This window comes from Motacilla alba, chromosome 3 (genome assembly GCF_015832195.1).
Source record: "Motacilla alba alba isolate MOTALB_02 chromosome 3, Motacilla_alba_V1.0_pri, whole genome shotgun sequence".
In the NCBI taxonomy this organism is placed as follows: Eukaryota; Metazoa; Chordata; class Aves; order Passeriformes; family Motacillidae; genus Motacilla; species Motacilla alba.
In genome coordinates this window covers 82,813,363-82,832,937 of record NC_052018.1, presented here as the reverse complement: position 1 = coordinate 82,832,937, position 19,575 = coordinate 82,813,363, and the positions used below count along the sequence as shown (strand labels likewise).

At 56.9% G+C, this 19,575-nt stretch overlaps 2 protein-coding genes across 9 annotated transcripts in view; both read right to left on the bottom strand.

Annotated features, from left to right (window-relative positions):
• Window positions 1-438: 438 nt before the first annotated feature.
• Window positions 439-13,953, bottom strand: CAPN11 (calpain 11). Of its 3 annotated transcripts, none has more exons than XM_038131796.1 (22): window positions 13,806-13,953; window positions 10,564-10,846; window positions 9,918-9,987; window positions 8,445-8,563; window positions 8,173-8,306; window positions 7,844-8,012; window positions 6,836-6,919; window positions 6,666-6,751; window positions 6,393-6,467; window positions 5,828-5,988; window positions 5,580-5,749; window positions 5,363-5,374; window positions 4,879-5,090; window positions 4,721-4,760; window positions 4,394-4,459; window positions 3,980-4,037; window positions 3,818-3,882; window positions 2,894-2,962; window positions 2,688-2,766; window positions 2,113-2,229; window positions 1,981-2,039; window positions 439-1,735 (listed from the first exon to the last, which is right to left on the bottom strand). In XM_038131796.1, the coding sequence occupies exons 2-22, from the start codon at window positions 10,807-10,809 to the stop codon at window positions 1,709-1,711; spliced, it is 2,118 nt and encodes a 705-aa protein (XP_037987724.1). In that variant the 5' UTR covers window positions 10,810-10,846; window positions 13,806-13,953; the 3' UTR covers window positions 439-1,708. The 3 variants fall into 3 exon arrangements, with proteins under 3 accessions (XP_037987724.1, XP_037987725.1, XP_037987726.1); XM_038131797.1 differs by lacking the exon at window positions 13,806-13,953 and adding an exon at window positions 12,779-13,759; XM_038131798.1 differs by lacking the exon at window positions 13,806-13,953 and adding an exon at window positions 11,280-11,839.
• Window positions 13,954-16,491: 2,538 nt separating this feature from the next.
• Window positions 16,492-19,575, bottom strand: part of TMEM63B (transmembrane protein 63B) — a 49,349-nt gene continuing 46,265 nt past the window's right edge. For 5 of the 6 annotated variants that reach the window (XM_038131791.1, XM_038131794.1, XM_038131790.1 and 2 more), the window contains one exon: window positions 16,492-19,002. In XM_038131791.1, coding sequence (XP_037987719.1) covers window positions 18,838-19,002 — 165 coding nt within the window. In that variant the 3' untranslated portion in view covers window positions 16,492-18,837. The remainder of the gene's footprint in view (window positions 19,003-19,575) is intronic. The other variant, XR_005256312.1, reaches the window with a different exon arrangement.

Here is a 19,575-nt window from a genome sequence, read left to right as displayed (position 1 = left end):
AAAGTAAGCAGGGGAAAACATTAATTTCCCATAGGCTGTACCCAGGGAAGAAATAAACCTCTTTTGGTCCCTTTCCAGGGTCCAGAGTTTCAGGCTGTTCTCCACTTCCACCAGATTTATAGTTAACTCCATCCTATCCTCTTTCCCCTCCCCAGCCTCCAGAAGACATCTTTCCTGAAGAGCAGTGCTCCCTTCCTTCTCTCTTAAGCGGTGCTGCCCCATGTGTAAGTGTTGAGACACCTGTGCAAAGGAAGAGGCAAGTTTCATAAATTCCTGGGGAATGTGGATGTCTCCAGCCCCACAGCAAGACCTGCCCTGATGGTGCTGCTCCACCTGTGCCCCAGGCTGGGCAAGCAGCGTGACCTGGGCTTGGCTCTGCACCAGCCCACGGTGAGCAGAGGGAGGACGCAGACCCCAAGACACCTCCCAGACCACAGGTCTAACAGATCTGTTTATTCCTGGAGAGCACAGTGAGCAGGGTGAGGAAGCAGAGCCGCCGGGCAGGCAGCAGTGGTTATTGCTGCAGGTGCATCCTCCAGCGACAGCAGGGGTCTGGGGGAGCAAACTGCCTGCCTGCCTCTACAGGGCAGGGGACGGGCCCTCGCCCACTGCCAGGCTGGAGCCACCCATTACCCCAGAAGAAGGTGAGGGGAATGGAGTAGCACAGAGAAGTGCTAATATGTTGGCACTGGAGTTCATCCGCTCTGGGCAAAGGAGCCCAAGATAAGAGGAGAGTGTTACAGTGTGGGAGGATGAGGGATTGGGAGAAAAAACCCAACTTTGTGCCAAAGACCCCCATAAACCACCACCCCCCGCTCTCTGGAGGAAGGCATTGCCTCTTGGGTGCTGAACCCCCTAGCCTGCTGTGGGCCATGACCAAGGGCAGCAGATGTCCCAGGAGCTCCCAGGGATGGGAGGGGAGGCCAGGCTGCTGTGACAGTGATGACACAGCTGTGCCTGCGTGGACAAGATTAGCTTCAGTGCTGCAATACAGGGTGGCACGTTTTCACATGATGGAGGAGCCCCGAAACATTCAGTGCTTGAGTTGTAGAGCTTGACCCAAGGGTGGAATTAGGCAGGGGCATCGAGGTGGAAGGGATGTGTGGAAGGCCATGCAAAAAAGAGCCAGTAGGCTCCACGCTTTGGTCGTGCTTAGTGGTGATGAGTACGGTGCAAGGGCTCCATGATAACGAGTGTGGCCATTCCTCCTCCCAGAAGGCCACTCTGGCTCCCTCGGGAACCTGCTGCCTGAGCAAGGCAATATGTGCTGATGCTCCCACGTGTGGGTGCAGAGACAGGCAATGTGTGCTGGAGATGGGTCAGCACTAGAGCAAGCGATACGAGTGTCCTCCCCCTCATGCCCCAGCAGCTGCCCCTCCCTGCCCTGCCGCTGGCCCCTGGCCTGCCACCATGCAGGGACTCACAGGCACCCCATGCTGCTCGCCCTCCTCCTGTTCTGGGGTGAGAGGGAGCAAGGGGATGTGGAAAGAAGCCCAGCCCAGAAGAGGAGAAGGGAATCCCCTGCCTGCCTTGACCCCTGGTCCACTGGAGAAGATGGTGTGAGGCTTGCTGGGAGGCAGGGCTGGTGGCTCAGCGGGGGATGGAGCAAGGGGGGAAGAGTATCCTGTATCCATAGATCCAAGGGGAGGCACTTGGAGTGGGCCTGGCCCATTTGGGTGTCCCAGCCGCAGCAGATCTGTTGTAACTCCTAGCCACACATCGTCAGCAGCAGCCACTGGTAAGGAGAGGGAGAAGGGATGAGCATGGTGCATTTTTGGCATGTCTTCATGAGTCAATTTTAGCAGCCCTCCATGAAACACAGAGCCTGCAGCAGTCCTGTTTACTCACCTTGATCTTTTATGGGTTCTTTTCCTACCCAGGGGGCTGGAGGGCTTTCTACCACCCACCCCAGGTGCCCCATTCCCCCTAATGTCGTGTCCCCTTGTTTCCCGCCCCAACTTTCACTGGCTGAACTCTCACCTCAGAAAGGTTCATGACAGCAGTGCCAGTGCCTTCAGGGTCCATGCTACGGAAGAACCCTGCAGGGACACAAGCAAAGTGAGCAACACCTCTCTCCGTTCCTGCCCTCCCTGCCCCAGGGCCATCACTCACTGAACATGGTCTCCAGCTTCAGGAGGCAGCAGACAAAGTTGTCGAAGTCCACGCCCATGTCATTGTCTGCATAGCGCGCCACCACCACCTGATGCAGCTTGTTGTTCAGCTTGAAACCTGCAAGGCAGAGAGCAGTCAGCCCCCCAGGGAGGCAGGAGAGCAGGGTGTAGTTGTGAAAGTCCGTGCACCCACACAAAGGATCCAGCAATCCACCCAAGGAAGGGCACTATGTCCAGCCTCAGTAGGAAGAGGGGATGCTCTCCCTGCAGCCACATATGACTAGTTAGCTCACTGATCCACCCCAGGCCTCTGCTTTGCCAGGATGGGATTCTGCAGGCCAGAGGAGGACAGAGGCTGGGACCATCCTGAGTGCATAAAACTGAGGCTCCAACACTTGGCACAGTTGTAATGCAAAAAGCCTGGTGCATACAGGGGCCACATCTCACTACAACAGGTTGGCTTCAAGCATGCAATATAAGCTGGTCACACTCTTCTCCTGCTATTTAGGACAGGACTCTGACAGCAGGAGCCCCCTCCCCAGCCTCCAGCCCAGTCCCATCCTTCTCCAGACCTACCGGCTGACTCTAGAGCCATGCGCATCTCATAGGAGCTCATGGTGCCTGACTTGTCCAGGTCATACTGGCGAAAGATCGTCTGCAAAAACATCAGAGAGGACATGAAGGGAAGGCTCTCCTGTGGCCTCCAGGCTGGCTGTCCCCCCTCGCTGCCTCAGGAGGGGTGCTACCCCTGTGCAGTGCACCACGCCCCCACTCCTCCTCACCAGCCAGCTCCGGATCTTGTTCCACAGGATCTGGAACTCCACCAGCCCAAGGCGGGCACTGCCGTCTTTCTGGAGAGCAGAGGGTCAAGGAGGTCAAAGCAGCCAGGAAAGGGGTGGGGCGGGGGTACAAAGGCAAAGCTACCAGATCCCAGCCACAGGAGGTGAGAAAAGCTTGGACACACTTGGCCTGTCCACTTTTTCTCCCAACCTTCCCCTCTATCCTGCAGCATCAACAAAATAAGAGCCTGCAATCCAGCAAGGAAAGGGTAACACTTGAACTAGCAGCCATGCTACTCCCTGGGAGCAGCTGTGCTGCTGCTGTAGGAAGCACGTTGCTGTGCTGTCCTTGGACCAAAGCTGGGCTGGCCTGCAGCACAAAGGAATGTTGTAGGGCCAGGCTGGAGAAGGGCTCAAAGGTGTTCCTTGCCTAACCCCCCAGATGCACATCCCTGTACAAGCAGGACACTGGCCATGGCTCCTGTCACTTGACTCATCCACAAAAGCTGGACAGGATGGTCTGGAGGAAAGAAACCCAATAGTCTTTGTTTCCTTTGAGGAGTGCCTCAAAGGCTGGGTGGCACAACAGCACATCAGGCTAGGGAGCCTGTGGGAAGTGAAACACAGGAACTTCCTCCTAGAGGTGAAAGTAGAAGACATGGGGTGGGACCGTGCTGGGCTTTTGGTGGCAGAGCCAGGGCCCAAGGAAGCAGGGGAAGTGATGGCCCTTGCCAAAAAACCTGCTGCTGAAGTCGAAGAGTGTAGGCCAGGTGGCCCTGAAGCCATAGGGACCGCTTCTTTTCTTCCCCCAGTTAAACAGCTTCAGCACTGCCGGGGAGACAAGCCCCAGCTTCAAAAGACAAGTTTTGTTTCTTGCAGGCTGAGCACCATGAAAACCAGCCCTGGCCCACAGCACCAAGAGGATACATCCATCAGGTTGACCATGTTGCGGCAGGAATCCAGGCTGAACCCGTCTGTTTTCAGATCTTTGTCTGAGGAGAAAGGAGGAGGTTGAGCACATGCACCAAAACCCAACCTGCTGAGCAACCTGGGCTGCAGGGAGCAAGGGGTAGGAAGAGTAGTGCTTACGTCTAGAGATGACTCTGTTCAGAATAGTCCGAAGCTCAAAGACACTGATTTCCATGTCCTGGAGCAGAAACAGAGTTAGGATCACCCCTTGCGTGCTCGCCACCCCACTTGTGGCCATTGTCCCCCTCCTGCCTAAACATCTCTGCCTTAGTCACAAAACATGAGGATGCCATTACGTTTCTTGTACACTCAGAAGAGTTTTGGTCACAGCAGATGCTCTTCCCCAAATCTGCCCCTGTCATCACACCATCCCTGCGGGCAGCTGGGCTGAGCCAAAGATGGACTTTGCATCCAGCAAAGATGGACTTGTCTGCAGGATGGGACTGAGTGAGCGTGGGGTGGCCGGGAACTCCCACGGCCAGGGGTTCAGTCCTGTCCCCTCCCCTCCCCAGAGCTTGGTGCAGCAGTACCTACCTCCCCTGCCAGCTGCTGGAACATGTTCTTGAAGCTGTCCTCTATGTCATCCTCAGTTATTTCCTCCTGGGGTGATGCAAACCAGAAAAAAGAGGTTAGTGGTCAAACCCAGGCTCTGCCCTGCCTTCCAGGCTCAATAAACTGGAAAGGAAGCTCTTGTTTGTTCTTCTCATCTTTGTTAATTCCCACATCCCCATCACCCCAACCTTGCCAGTCCCTCTCCAGCCACACTGACATCCCAGACTCAGAGAGCCACCCCCTGCCTGCAGCTCCCCCTCCCAAGAGCCAGAGCCTCAGCACTGGCCGATCCAAAGTGCCGGCTCCTACCTCATCTGCCAGATCTGCCGAGATCTCCTCATCCAGCTCCCTGGGGCAGAAAGGGGAAAACAAAGTGATGAGCGGGATCCCCAGCCAGCAGGCTGCCTGCAGAGGGGAACATCCCAGTGCTCACAGACACGGGGTGTCCCTCCCGGGCCAGGACTCACGCTGTGTCCGACTGCTTCTCGGTGAAGACCCGCAGGACGAAGTCGGCCTCCTTGTGTGGCTCGAAGGTGGAGGGCACAACGATGTACTCGCCGGGGGGCAGCCGGATCTGGTTGCTCACCTCCCGCAGGTTGATGAAGGTCTCAGACCGTGCCCGGGACTGGTTTCGCAGGAAGAAGTCCTTCTTCAAGTGCACATTCTGCATGCCCTGCGCCTGGGGAAAGGAATGTGCATGTGGACCACAATGGGAAGCACCCGCAGGGAGTGGTGGGACCAGCGCCAGCCCCATCAGGTAGGACAGCCCTGCCCTGCCCATCCAGTAGGAGCCATCCCTCCCTCCCACATGGAGGTGCCCAGATCCCACCAGCACACTAGCCACAGCCAGTGCTGTGGGAGCTCCCATGCCACTCCATGCCATCAATCCATTTTTGCCCAGTCTTGTGCTTCCCTCCAAGATGGGGTAGGCTCTGACAGCTCAGGACGTACCTCCTCAGGAACCTGCAGATAGGAGGGAAAAGGGAAAAAAATCAGAATCCCAGTACCTGCCCCATCCCTTACAGCTGCAGGGAACACAGGATGGGGGACATTAGCCCACAGCTGGCCAAAGCTGGTGGAAAAGATTTTCTTGAGGACTGGGGTTGAGGTGGGACTGGCAGGGCTGAGCCTGTCCCGAGGAAGAAGCCTCGGGGCGGGCAGGGGTTACCTCGTAGACAGCAAAGCCGATGGTGTGCATGTCACCTCCCACCCGCCGCTCCCGCCGCCGGTGCTTCTGCATCAGAGCCACCAGGAAGCTGCAGGCCACCTCATCATCCCCAGGGTCATCATCTTCTTCCAGCAACTTGATCTTAAACTGGGGGTTGATCCAGAATGTGGCTGGGAGGAAGGGGATGTATGGATGAGACTCCTGGTTTCATCACACTGCCAAGAGCACAGATGTGGGGCCAGAGGTACCTGGATGATTCCTGCAGCCCCCGGCAGTGCTCCCGCGGCGCCACGTGCCCTCGAACACCTGTGTGTGCCATCTGCTGAGCTCGTCCTTGGTGAGGGCATCGGGGGTCAGGTTGCAGATCTCGAGCCTGGAGAACTCCCTCATGAAGTCCCGGAAAGACATCCTGTGGGAGGCAAGCAGGGGCTGAGGCCAGGGCACTGCTGTGGGGAGGGAGGAGAGCACAAGTAGCTCTGGACCCAGCTAACATTTTAGGAGAATTAAGAGACAGTAAAACCTTTTACCCTAAACAGTTATAGCTTATTTAAAGCCTCGTGCTGGGTTTGGGTAAAAAGACATGTTTACTCTTACTAGATGTTTATTTTGCATTTAGTTGGCCCGAATTTCCTTCAAGGGAGGAAAATTATTAACTAGATCAGATGAGAAAATGCTGGCAAACTCTCCAGAGCTGGGAAGCCAGCTCATAAAGGCAGGTCATGCGCTTCAGGTGAAGCACAACTGCAGGATCTCTCCCCGGCTCCTCTGCTCCTTCGCTGCTGAAATAGAGCAGCACTTTGCTCCAGCACTCACCAGAACTCTCCATCCTCCATCTTCAGCTGCAGCTCTTCCCTCTCATCAGGGTCAATGTTGTTCCACTCAGAGGAACTGGAATAGCAGGAGAGAGACAATTAGATCAGGATTCCTGAGAGCAATTCAGAGCTGGCCCTCAACTCCTCTCTTTCTGATGCGAAGGACTCTGCACACTGTGGGCTTCCCCTCAGCATTGCCCCGTGCTCGACTGCTGTGCGTGCAGTGCTTGCTGGCCTGACAGAGCGAGACTGCCATCCCTTTGGTCCTGCTTACCCATCACTCCAGGCTCCAGTCCACTCCACCTGACCCCAGGGGTTCCTGATGCGGATGAGTTGTTCCTGCTGACCCCGGTAGTTCACCTGCCAGGGACCAGACACAGGAGGTGGAGCCCATGCCACTGCCCAGGCTGACATTGCTATTAAAGTCTAACCTAGGTGACTCACATCTCTGAAGGCTGTGACAGAATAGGCGTGGCCCTTCACCAGCTTCTTGAAGGTCACTGCTTCCATATCAAAGGCGCTTGTGATCTGAGGAGAATGTGTAATGCTCAAGTCAATAGGACTGAATTTGTGTAGTCTTATCCCTACCCTGTTGTGATGCACTGAATAGTTATTTGGATGCTGCACTGGGTGTTATGTTACATGAATGGTTCCCCTTTCCCTCAGGTGGTCTGTTCCCTTGGTAAGGTGGTCTGTCCCTTGTAGCCCCTCCCTTTGCCCCTCCTCACTGGTATCCCATTGGCTGCGGCCTTCCATCCCCGCCTCCCATTCCGTGGGTATAAATGTCCCTTGGAATTGGAATTTGGTCTCTTTTTTCACCTGGATGGTCTCCGGTGCAGATGTCCCTTTCCAGCTAATAAAACAGGACATCAGAACCACGTGGAGAAAGAGCGCTTCTCGTCCTTTGCTTCATCTATGTAGGATCCGTGCTGGCCAAAATCCCAAACTAGCAGGGGGGATTTTTACAGCCCGCAACCCACGGATCCTTCACTACCCCTTCCCTCCACTGTGTGGAGAATTCTCCTTGTTTTGCACTGCTCCAGCCAAGAGAAGTAGCAGGTAGCAGCTCCTTGTGCTCAAAGACCGCTGGTTGTGGACAATTTAAAGACAGTTTTCTTAGCACCCCAAAGATCCATCAAGGAACTACCCAAACTTCAGAATTTAAAAACCCCGCTCCAGGTAATTTGCTGATGCAAAACACGGCCAGAGTTATAAGCAGTCACTCATCCTGCACTTGAGATGAACAATCCCGCTCCATCCAAAGGAGCCACGTGTTGTGCCGCAGGGCTGCCACACTGGCTCTGGAAAGGGTGCTGTGTGTGGTGAGAGGGCAAAGAAGGAACGTTCCACCCGGTGTCCCAGTGAGGGGACTGCTGATACAGCCTTGGCTGTGAGGCCTCACTTTGGCCAGCGCTGTGGCAGAGCCCTGGCTCATCCCGGCACATCACTCACATCGATGGAGCAGCCCAGCAGGGAGCCCCTCTCCAGCGCCTTGCGGATGATGTGGGCCATGTTGCGTGGCGGCCGCTTCAGGTCGTACATCTCTGCCACGCCGCCCGTGAAGTCCTCGAAGCCCTCGGTGGTGCTGCCCCCCGAGAGCGACTCGTAGCAGCCGTTCAGCCTGAGGGACGCATGAGGAGACAAGCAGGTAGCGCACTGCAGCTCTTGCCACCCGGCACAAGCAGGGCCAGCGACAGAGAAGACTCGTTCCCTCCACCCCGCACACGGAGGTGCCCTACCCCATACGTGCCCACCCACATGCCCACCACGGGGATACCCACTTGGCATAGGCCTTCTCCAGCAGAGCACTCCAGAACTCGGTGCACTCCGCTGAGTGGACAAACAGAAGCTCCCCATCCTTGGTGGGCAGCTGGTCATCCACCACCACGTCCACCCACTCACCGAACTGCCAGATCTGGGGGTGAGGAGGGAGTGGGGTGAGCTCAGAGCATCACATGGCATCATCCCTACCCCAGAGGGATGGCCTCCACCCACCACCCTTGCTTCTGCCACAGCCCACCGGCTCCTGGAGGGCCAAAAGCTCCCAGCCCACCTGGAAGTGAAAGATGCCAGCATAGTCCTCCTGGAAGCTCTGTCCATGGGGCACCACGCGGTGCAAGAGCTCCTCATTGAGCGTCAGGGAGCCAATGGCAGCCAGCAGCCAGCAGTCACCTGGCGAAGGAGAGGAAGCTGGTATGAGTACCCACCACCTCCCTAGCTGGGAGGGTAGGTGATGGATGTTTAGGAGTCCATGGTGTGCTCTCCTTGCAAATGTTTGGGGCTACCCAGCTCAAAAAGTCCACAGAAAAACCAGAGAAGGTCCAGCAAGTAGAACTCAGGGATTCAGGCTTGCTCACCTGCCCATAGAGGGAAGTAATAGCTCAAGGCAACAGGGAACGTTCCTCCCTCACCTGGAGCCTATGTCCAGACCACCACACATAATCAGCACCCACAGCCCCCTCCTGCAGCCATTTATCTGGACCCTCCTGGAACTCATTCATTTGACTGGCCTCAAGCAGTTCTGCAGCGGAATTACACTTTGCAATCACACTTTTGCACAAAAAGCCATTTTAGCAAGAGAGCGGTTTCATGCTGCTGCTCCAGCTTCTCAAATTGCAAGCAATGCCACCGCACTTTTCCTTCCGAGTGATCCTAACCACAAATGCTGCTCCAGGCCAGAACTGTGCTTTAAATTCTTTGACTTGATTCTCTTTTCTCTTTTGCCTTTGAAGCCTTTCACACCTTAGCCTTGAGCCTGGATAACCTGTGACTGGGCTGTGGTTTGACAAAACGCCATTTCTGAGTTTTTAATGACCAAGTCAACACTACCACAGTGCTTTGGGCTGTTATGCACTCCAGTTGCCACCTCAAGTTTGTCCTAATTACTGGGTATATTAAATGTAGTCAGCCCTGAAAACAGCATGCTAAATGTGCTAAGGTATACAGTACTCCCAGTCAAATGCCCTACTTGCTCCCAGTCAGGACAACACTGTCTGTGGTACCAAGATCTGTTTCGGAAGACCATAAAATCTCAATTGTGATTCAACTCAGCTAGCCCACCCAGCCCATTCACACTTCTCTCCTTGCCTCAGTGCCCTCGCCTTGGGAGACACCCCTGGAGAAAAGACAAATCATCACTTGTACACCTCTCCATACTCTGCCGCCACACCACATTCGTTCGCAAGCATTTTGTCACCACCACCACCACCACCACCTCAGTTTGTTATTGTCACGCAGCTGCCATCCCTCACCATTTACCAAAGCAAGGAGCTCTTTGGAGCAGCTTCTGGCATTGTTGTCATGTGTGAGGCATGAATGCACCCAAAATCTCCACTGATCTCAGCACGGTCAAGCTGTGTGCACATCAACTCATTTTTGTGGAGCTTTAACCTAGAGCTAGCTACCAGGAGGCACAGGATGCCCCCCTGACTTGCAGTTTCCATCTCACTGAATGGAAAAGGCCACCCAACCCTCCCCAGTCACTACTGCCTGGACCAAGGTCCAGGGACAAAGCTTCAACACTCACCCAGAGCCCCTTGGCAGATGTCCGTCCGGGTGGCACCGCCAACGATGAACTGAGGGTCATCCACTAATTCCTGCAGAAGGACAGAATCAGATGCTAGTGCTGGATCTTGGCAGAGCCTGGGCTTTAGCAGGAATGGCACCCACTGCAGCTCTGACTCAAGAGAAATGCTATATGGTCCCTGTGAGATGTACCCCACCTGCCCTCTGCTAGGGAAGGCTGCTTGACTGCAACCCCAAGGCCATCACGGTAAGGCAAGGCAAGATCTGCTGTATCCATGGGAGGACAAGGCTGGATGACATTCCCCTTGCTCTCATGGCACCAGGGAATATGCACTGTCAAAAGCCCCAGCTACTGAGGGTGACACATCCATGCCATGACACCTAGGAGCAAGAACACAACCCAGCTGTTTTGAAGCCCACAGTCTGCTGCCCAGAGGAAGCAGTGCCTGCTAGACACAATGCTTTTCTGAGCAGACACTCATGGGGAACAGCCCTGGGCCCTTGGGAAAGTGGCTCTGCAGCACTCCAGGGACTTGGAGCACTGAGGGGTGCCAGCAAGGGCCAGTCTGCAGCTCAGCACACCACGTCAGTGCAGATGTGCAGGACAGGGACGCCAGCCCTGCAGAAGAAGCAAGCCCAGCACTTACCGACGGACGCTTCCACTCCACTCCCCTTGTCTTGCTGGAGTGTGGCCCCAGCTCCTTGAATCCAAGAGCAGACGGGCCAGCTGGGAATTGTGGATCCCTGAAGAGGGTACCACTCTCAATGCACTGCTGCTTGAGGGCCTCGTAGTCCTGGTTGAGGTACTTGATGGCGTTGTTGTGCTGGCCGAGCCCCTCGGCTCTCAGGCGGTCTCTCTGCACGCGAGCAGCCATCCCGCCAAAGGGCATCATAGCTCGGCACCAGCACCGCTACCTTCCGCCCCACTCCCTGCAACAGAACAGGCACGGCCACGCTGAGGCACGGCCCGCTACCTTGCTCTCCCCTGGGGATATCAGCCATCACACAGAGCCAGGCTTGGAGGCTGAATCCCCAATTCCCCACCACTCCCACAGCAGGGATCTTCTCAAGGAGCAATGCCTGGCGCAGTGAGCCCAGTGACACCAGAGCACCCCAGGGTGGGCACACACACACCAGGAGAACCTGCCAGACCCCATCCCCAGCAGCAGCCCCGTTCTGAGCCCTGTCCTCCAGCCTGGCTGCTGCAGCCCTGCTGTCTTTAGGGGACACCAAGGGGGCAAAGCAGCATTTGTTGAAGGGCAGGCTGGGAGGAGGCAGCCCCCCAGCACCTAGGTCATGGGTCCTGTCCTGTCCCCGTTATGCCAAAAGGCTGAGCCCGGAGGAATTTCAGACGCTTTCCAACCTCGTCAGCCTCTCCTCCCGGCGCAGCTTTCCGGGTTTTATCCTCGTTCCGGCTCCTCCTTGGCCGGGAGGGCGTCAGCGGCTGCCCGCAGCTTCTCCCACCCCCAGGGGCCTCTCCCTCTCCTTTTCCCTCTTCGAAAGCCGGCCCGGCTGCCTGAGCACTGAGTCAATAGGGCCGGCTAGGGAGGAGCCCAGCGGAGCGCAGATAGTTCTAGCTATGGGGCCAGAGAAGGACAGGGAAGGAAGAGGCGGGACGGCACACACACACACACAGGGAGGATGACTCAAGGCTCGTCGCCTGCCAGTGGAGCAGCCTGCTAGGAGATACCGGGAAGGGAATGCGGAGTTCAGTGGGGCACCCCGGCACCAGGAGAGCGGGACAGGACAGACACCGCAGAGCCCCCATCCCGCACCTCTCCCTGCCCGGGCCATCCTCCCGGGGCTTTGACCAGCAGCTCACGGCCAGGAGCTTCGAACCAGTTCGACACAGCTGCCAGGCATGTCTGGTCCCGCAGCCCTGCCCCACCGCGCCCGCTGCGGTGGGCAAGTCCCAGCTCCCCTCCCGGCCTCCAGCTGCCCTCGGCTCTGTCCAGGCACCGTGGCAGCGGCCAGCGCTCACACCCACCGCACGGCCCAGGCTGGAAGGGGCCTCTGGCACCGTCTGGTCCAAGCCTCCATGCAACCAGTGTCACCTGCAGCAGGGCCGTGGGGCAGGTGCCACCGCCCTCAGCCCACTGGCATCTGCGGCTCATCCTGCCCCACTCCCCAGCGCTCTCAGCTCCTGCTTGGCTGGGCTGGTGCTGAATACTTCAGAGGTTTCTCCACGTGAGAAAGTTGTGTAGTCCTTGGGTAAATAAGCCAGAAGCCAGCAACCCACTCAGAGCAGCAAACTCAAATGCCAATGCTGGCCCACTCCCTCCCCAGTACCCTATCCCAGGGGAGCAGAGCGCAGCCTGGCTCCAAAGAGGCGGCTTTCCTTGTCCTGAAGGGCTGTGACAGCTAAAGGGAAAGCAGGCAACAGTGAATAGGGTGCAGGCTCCTGGCACATGCATAGGGCAAAAACTTGGCTGCTAACCCATGTGGCTGTCCTAGCCAGAAGCCTTTCAGAAGAAAAAATTTACTCTTTCCCATCACTCTGCCTGCTCTGTGATGCTCTAAACCCACTACCCTTCTCCAGGGAAGCGCCAGCCCTCCTCTCCTCTACAATGGTCCCAAATCTATGCAGCTCCTCCTACAACTCCTGCCCCACAGCCGCACCCTGGCAGTCTCTCCCAGTGGCAAAGCACACGGTGCCTGCAGAGCTGGCGGGATGGCTTCTCCAGTCCCAGACACTTCCCAGAACAGAGAGGCCCTGAGGGAGGAGGGATCCCAAGTACAGCTGCCTCCAGATCCCATCTCACCACCTCCCCAGCACTTACACCACAACCTGCCAGTGGCCAGGGAACTTCCCCTGCCCATAGCCCCTGGCAGGTTCCCTGCACCCTTTCCCACCCTACCTACCAGCACGGGACATGGCTGCGGACATGGGGAGCTCTGTGCAGACACGGGCACCGTATGAGTTATTCTTAGCTCTGTGGCTGAAAATACTCGGGAAGGCTGTGCTCAGTGGCAGACGGAGGTCACGCAGGCGCAGAGCAAAGGAAAGCACTTCAGACCCCAGAATGGGAGAGGAACCACATGGGTCTTTAAAGCAATGGGGTCAGCTTCTGACATCTCCCCAGGATTATGCTGACGGACGCTGAAGGTCCTCCACGGAGGAGGAAGGGGTGTGATAAGACAAGCCAAGCCCCCAGGGCAGTTTTCTACTACAGGTGACATCCAACTACAATATGATGCTTTCCAGTACTCGAGGCACTTCTGATCCCTCCCAAGGCGGAAAGGAAAAGACACACTGATTCCTGCTGGGTCCCTGACACCTTGTGCACTTTAGCGCATACTGCAAAACCCTTGGGCAGCATCATTGTTGAAGTCCAGCCAAAAATCTTTGCAGACCTCTGGTTTGCCAGCTGCTCTCGCAAATCAACGGAAGTGGGGAGTTCCCTTCCTCAAAACCAGCCCTGACACACGGTATCCTGCCGCATACTCAGCTCGGGGCAAGGCGTCACAGCCGCCCATGGCATCCCACAGTGCCCAGCAGCTCTCAGGCCCTTTCCAGCCCTCCAGATGACAAAGATCCTCGTTTCCCACAGGCTCCCCTTTATGTTACCGCATCTCTTTGACGGGATGCGGGCTTGGCTTTGGGGTCGGCAGCACGTCTCGGGAGGCTGCGGTATTCAGTTAACTCGCCGCCTCGACTGGGAAGCCTCTGGGTCCCAGCGGATGCGCTAGCTAACGCAAAAATCCCCGCAGACAGAAAGGGGATGGGAGGGGTAGGCATGCCTAGATAAGCTTAGAAAACCGAGGAAGCAGCCGGGAATGGGGAGACGGACGGAGCCGGAGCCCTGCCCGCCCGGCGGCGGGGTCGCCCCTGGTGCTTAACCCCAAGCTGGGGGTCGGAAAAGGATGAGGATGGGGGGGATGGACTTACGGAAGCTGCTGCCGCCACCGCCCTGCCCGCTTCGGCTCGGCCCGGCCCAGCCCAGCCCAGCCCAGCCCGGCTCAGTACAGCCCCGCGGAAGGTGGAGTTTCGGCGGGCAGGATGTACGAGCAAAGCCGGGAGGGCAGTGGGAGGGGGAATTAAAGGAGCAGTGACAGTTGGGAGGGGATTATTGATCCACGCTGATGGGGAGGTTCTGTCTGCTGTCCCCCTCTCCCAGCTCCCGGGGATGGAGAAGTACCGCCGGGATGGGCATGCTCCTTCCACCATTGTTCTGAAGAAAGGGTTGGGTCCGCACGGAAACCGGGGCTGGAAGGAAAAGAGGAAGCAACTTTCCTCTAGGAATGGATTTCAGGGTGACGGCTCCACACTGCCGGCACCCCAGCGTAGCTGGGTGAAGCTCTGAACTGCACCTTTGTCCCCAGGACTTACTGACCTTCTGGTGCCTCGGCTGAGTACGGTGGTCCCACCGGATATCCCAGACTGTTGTGTCCCTTCTCCCTTCCCTCATGCCTGCGGGGACTGTGCCCGCACCACCTCAGTCAGTGGCCCAGATGGTCACGGCCAACACCGCCACCACCAGCTGCGTGTCCCGGCCTCCCTGCGTGTCCCGGCTGGCACCTCCCCACACCAGCTGCCCCTCGCTGCTGGGTGCCAGCAGGGCCCTCTCCCGGCAGGTCCCACTGCCCTGGGGTTTTCCACAGCCACATCGGGGCTGCCCCTGCGTGCCCTCCGTGACTCATGGTGCAGCTATGCTGGGTGGTGCTGTTACCAGCGGGCATGGCCGCACAGGGCTTGGCACAGTACGGTGGAGCCCTGTGTGGCTCGACATGGCTTTGGCTGGCATGGCACGGCTCAGCATGGATTGGCACAGCTTGGCCTGGTGCGGCTTAGCCCAGCATATCTGACAGAGCCTGGCATGAGCAGCTTTCCATCCCAGGAAAGAGGCTCTGTATTGCCATTCTTTTGGTGCCAGGGCTGAACAGGGTGAACCTAAAGGATGTTACCAGCCCTGGCAGCTGGGGAGGCTGTGCCCATACAGACTCACTGCAGCAGCTGGCATTGAGCCTGCGGGAGCCCAGGCCTCACAGGGCACCTGCTTTCTACCTCACCCCACCTTGTCCCAGGGGGTAAATCCTTCTTAAGCAGGGAGCAAGTTGCACGTGGGGCCAGGAACCATGTCCCTTGCCTGAGGGAAGGGCAACCCAAACCAGCTGTAGCATGGTCCTGCTGCTGCAGGCACAAGGGACCAGTCCGGTCCTGGCCAGCACCCACTAGAGCTGCCCTGTCCCATACAGGGGACTCTGTTACAGGCAGCGCGTTCTGCTTGTTCCCATCCTCGTGCAGAGGTGGCCTTGGGGTGCCCTGCTCTGGGTAGTTGCAAGGGCTTTTCCATCTTTTTCCCAGGCAGGCTTGCCACAGGCTGGAAGCATAAGGGGGTCCCTGCATAAGGGGGAATTATTTAGCTCTGCACGAAACTGCCAGCAGGACTGTGCTTTCAAAAAGCAAGAAGCCTATAGGGCCAGGACTTGTTCCTGATTTGGGCTTGTGCCAGTCCTTGTGGCGCTGTTGTCCTATTCAGCTCCTGCCTTCTTACCCTTCAGTGGCCTCCAAAGCTGCTTTCACAGATCCCTCTCCTGGGACAGGAGACAGCTCCTCAGTAATCCTGTCACAAAGGCTGTAACATGTCCTTCCCCCTATGCTTGGAAACTGTTTCCCTAAAACACCAGCAAAATCTCTCTGCAGTTTCCTTGTTTCCTTCCCTCAAGCTTTTCTTTGCAGTGATGGCTGCAAGAACTTGGCAGGAGGCGCGGTTCTTCTTTCTATTTTCATTTTTTTGTTCTCTGGCGTTGCCTCTTCCCTTGTCCTTTGGCTGCGGGCAGGAGGGGCTTTTGGCCCCTGCTGGTGCTGCACTGCTGGCACACGAAGCCTGATCACAGCGAGGGGGGGATGGAGCTGGGGTCACTTGTCCGTCTCTCGGCGCCCACGCCAGGCCTCGCTTCTCCATTGTGCTATCCTCCAAGCAACGGCCACTGTGCACAACATAAGGAGCATAGCACGCAGCAGGCTCCTGGGAAGCATGCCAGATCAGCCTGCACAGAGAGCAGCAGGGAGCATCCTGGGGGCTGGCTGCTTGCTGTCTGTCCCAGCACTCAGGGCATGGCTGATAGACAAGCAGCATCATGTTTTGGGAAAGCACTGCTCTGCACTCCAGGGGTTTAGCACCCCTCACGCGTTCCCAAAGGCTTTAGCTGTCCACCCAAACCAGGTGTCCAGGTTTGGAATGGATCTTGCAGGAGAGGCTGTGTAACTTGCTATTGGAACAGTATGGTTGGGCTGACCTGTGGCATGAGGCTACCAGTGAAACTCCCCTACCACATCATTCCCAAACCATCTTCTTCCATTGCAGCCTCAGGGCACACAGCTCCCCCTCTACCTGCTTTTAGCAATAAAGTCCCTGATGCTTCTACAAGTCAGAGGAAAAGCCACTCATGCTGTGAGAGCCTGTGAGCCATGGCTGAGTTGCTAGCAGGAGGGCAGGGCTTGTGCTCACACTACTCCCCACCCCGCCTTTGGCACCCATGCATGCTCCTGCAGCCCTGCAGCAGCTGGGGTCCTCTCCTCCCAGGTCCCAGCCCCCAACCCACTCCACAAAGAAAAGACTGCAAACAATAACTCATTTTTTTCCTTTTTTCTTTTGTACACAAATATATACAGGGTATTATACACATCTCTACACAGACAGTGCCACTCAGAACACACAGCTCTCTGTGGGTAGGGCCCCGGCAGCCACAGAAGCAGCCCCGGAGCATGGCCGTACCTACAGAGACCACAGCATCCCAGCCCACCTGCGGGACCAGGAGCAAGGGCAGTAGGTGGGTGTGAGAAGAAGGGAAGCAGGATCAACATCACCCCTGCCCCAGCCCGTGAGCGGACCGGGAACTCTCAGGTCACATGCTCATTTCATTCCTGGCTGCTACCTGGAAGGGACGGGTGACTCTCACCATGCCCCTTCACACCCACATGTATTCCAGCCCCAGCCGAGCCCTGGGAGCTGGCGTGACCTGCCCTCCCCCTGCACTGAAGACCCACACCTCTTCTGTTCCATCCACCCTTTTCTCCAGGCCTGGGATTCCTATAGAGGTCTTGTACAGGAAAGGCAGCTATGTCCTCCCTGGAGCAGCCCCCCACCTGCTCTCTGTGGGTCTGATTCCCTTCCTCTAGTGGAAGGCACAGGGGAGAAAAGCCGTAAGATGTGACCACCGTTCCTGGCAGCTGAGGTGGGCAGGGCTGACAATTCACTTGTTCTGGTCAATTAAAGTGCTTGGAGCTCCTGGGTCAGCACGGGTGATTGAAAAGGTAAATGACCGTCCCCTTTCACCTGGCCCCTCGGGGTACAGCCCCAGGGAGCTGGTACAGCACCCACAGATGACAGGCAAAGGGAAGGTGATAGTGTCCGCAATGAGCACCAAACAGGATGGTGGCAGGGTTTGAGGGAAATAAATATAGCTAAATAGCAAAGGGATTTATTATTTTCCTTTACATTTTACACAAGGGGAGGGGGGAAGCAATTGAGGGCAACTGATACTGACCAGAAACAACCTCACAAAATGTCTTTAAACAGGGTCAGTCCTTCCATGTGCCAGGGGCTCCAGTCACCTCTCCCACCCATCCTGTTCCCTGCCTGCCTCTGGGACACAGCTATCAACAGGGAGGGGGGCAAGAGCAAGAGGTAGGAGAGGAACAACCCCCTCTCAGGCTGGGTGGTGGCAGAGGAGCCTACACCAGTCAAGGCAGGTGAAGAAAGTCAGCACAGTCCCATGAGGCTTTCATGCTCCTGAAGATGGTAGTCTTGGTTGGAGACAGCTCCTAGGGGCTGCTCTCCCAGGGCTCCCTCCCTCTCTCACCACCTCAGCTGGGGAAAGACCCTGCAGCAGCTCAGGGAAGGAAGCCCATAGGGCCTCATTGCAACGAGGCAGTGCTGATCTAGCAGGGTGTTAAGGGCCTGTAGCCTGAGACCCTTTCTCCCCTCTCCCTAGCACCCAGGAGACCCCCACACAGCCTCCCCACCCCCAAGCCTGAACCTGCTGTGCAGACACAGGGCAGCAAAAGGGGGGCTGCAGTACCACATGGGGGTCAGGTTGATTTGTTTGAAAGGGGAGTAAAATGTGCAAAGAAAAATGCCACTTTAAATGATGCTGCAAACCCCTGCCTGTGCCCCTGGGGGAGGAGGGAACAGGACCTGGGGGAGAGGCTGCCTGCGCCTCCTCCTGCTCATGAGAAATGCCCTTGGCACCCCTCACCCTGTGAGGGCCTATCAAGCTCATGTCAACCCAGTGCACCTTTCCCAGTGTGATGCCACCCTTGACCACAAAGTCAGGGTCACCATCATCATCCCCATGGTGAGGGGGAAGCCTGTCACCATCCCTGGGCCTGGACCAGCTCCTGGGATGCCACACCAACTGGATGCTGGAAGCAGTTGAGAAAGGGCACACGCAGGCACAGGGAGAAGGTGCAACAAAAGCCAACCCCACGCTGGGTGGGGTCTCCAATAAACTGACTGAAGTTTTTCATTTATCACCTTCCTGTAAATCTAATAAGTTATTAGTGTTTCTCACCAGAAAGACAGGGGATACAGTTGCCTGCTCAGAAGACCCCAAATGTTCCCCTTACACCTCTTCCCACAAAGCACCCAGCTTTCCTCCTCCCTGCAGGTCCAGGGCAGCACCGCAGGGGTTATGGTCCCCCTCCTCCCCAGCCTCTGGGAGTCTGGGGTCCAGGGATGCATTGAAGAAGGTAGCTAGTAAAGAGCATGCCTGCCGAGCAGCCGGGCTGGCGCAGGGGTGGAGGGGCAGGGAGATGGAGAGCTTGCAGCAGGGCCCCTGCCCTCACTGAAGGCAGCAGCCCTGGGGGCGGGAGGGTGAGGGCAGTAGCCAGCGCCCTCAGGTGCCTCTTCCCAGGTCTCCGTGCGCACAGCCTGCCCTGCTCCTGGGCCTCCTTCCCCTCCCGCCCTTTGAGGTCCCTACTGGTGGATCTCATTCTCTATCAGGCTGTCCTCACACGACTGGAAATCTGTGTCATTCATGCCATCTGCGTTGATGAGCTCCTCATCCTGCGATCCCTGCTCCTCCGACTCTGTTGCTTCGCCCTCCGGTGAGGAGTCCTGCAGCACTTGGGCAATGTACTTCTGTCAGGGGCAGGCAAGGGGCAGGGAGAGAGCAGAAACACACGTGAGTCTAGGGAACTCCTCCAGGAAGCAGAGCACAACACACTAAGCACCATGCATGAGGCTGAGCGTGGAGATATGCTGGGAGGGCAAGGAGGCGTCCAGAATCCATGGAATATACCAGGAAAGGTCTAAGAGTGGGGCTTGGCCCTGAAACACTGGATGTGTTTCAAACCCCAGCAGTCTGGGACAGGGCATCTGGGCTAGGAATGAATGTGGCTTCTCAGGCTCTTTGGAGCCCATGTGAACTGGAAGACTGCACTTCCTTTTTTGCTAGTAGATGTGTCTTACAGCTCTGCCTGCCTCTTATAAGGCAAAATGTTGCAGCTCTTAGCTGTCTGGAGCCTAGGAGGGAGCCTGGATTACATGTGCACACCCCAGCCCTGCTCTCCTGATGAAGCAGGAGGTTCTGCTTTACCCCATCTCTGCAGCCCTGCATAGATCCCCACTACAAAAACCTTGTGGAAGGAAGCAGTTGGAGTGAGCCAGTTGAGCCAAGGTGAAGTTCCAAAAACCAACTCTGGGAGTCTCAGA

Excerpts from the sequence above, each read along its gene's own strand:
- CAPN11 (XM_038131796.1), bottom strand. The coding sequence starts at position 10,809 with ATGATGCCCTTTGGCGGGATGGCTGCTCGCGTGCAGAGAGACCGCCTG. Across the intron at positions 8,013-8,172 it reads CTGGAGAAGGCCTATGCCAA|GCTGAACGGCTGCTACGAGT; the intron begins GTGGGTATCCCC and ends TGCGTCCCTCAG. Across the intron at positions 1,736-1,980 it reads CTGTCATGAACCTTTCTGAG|TGGCTGCTGCTGACGATGTG; the intron begins GTGAGAGTTCAG and ends TCTCCTTACCAG.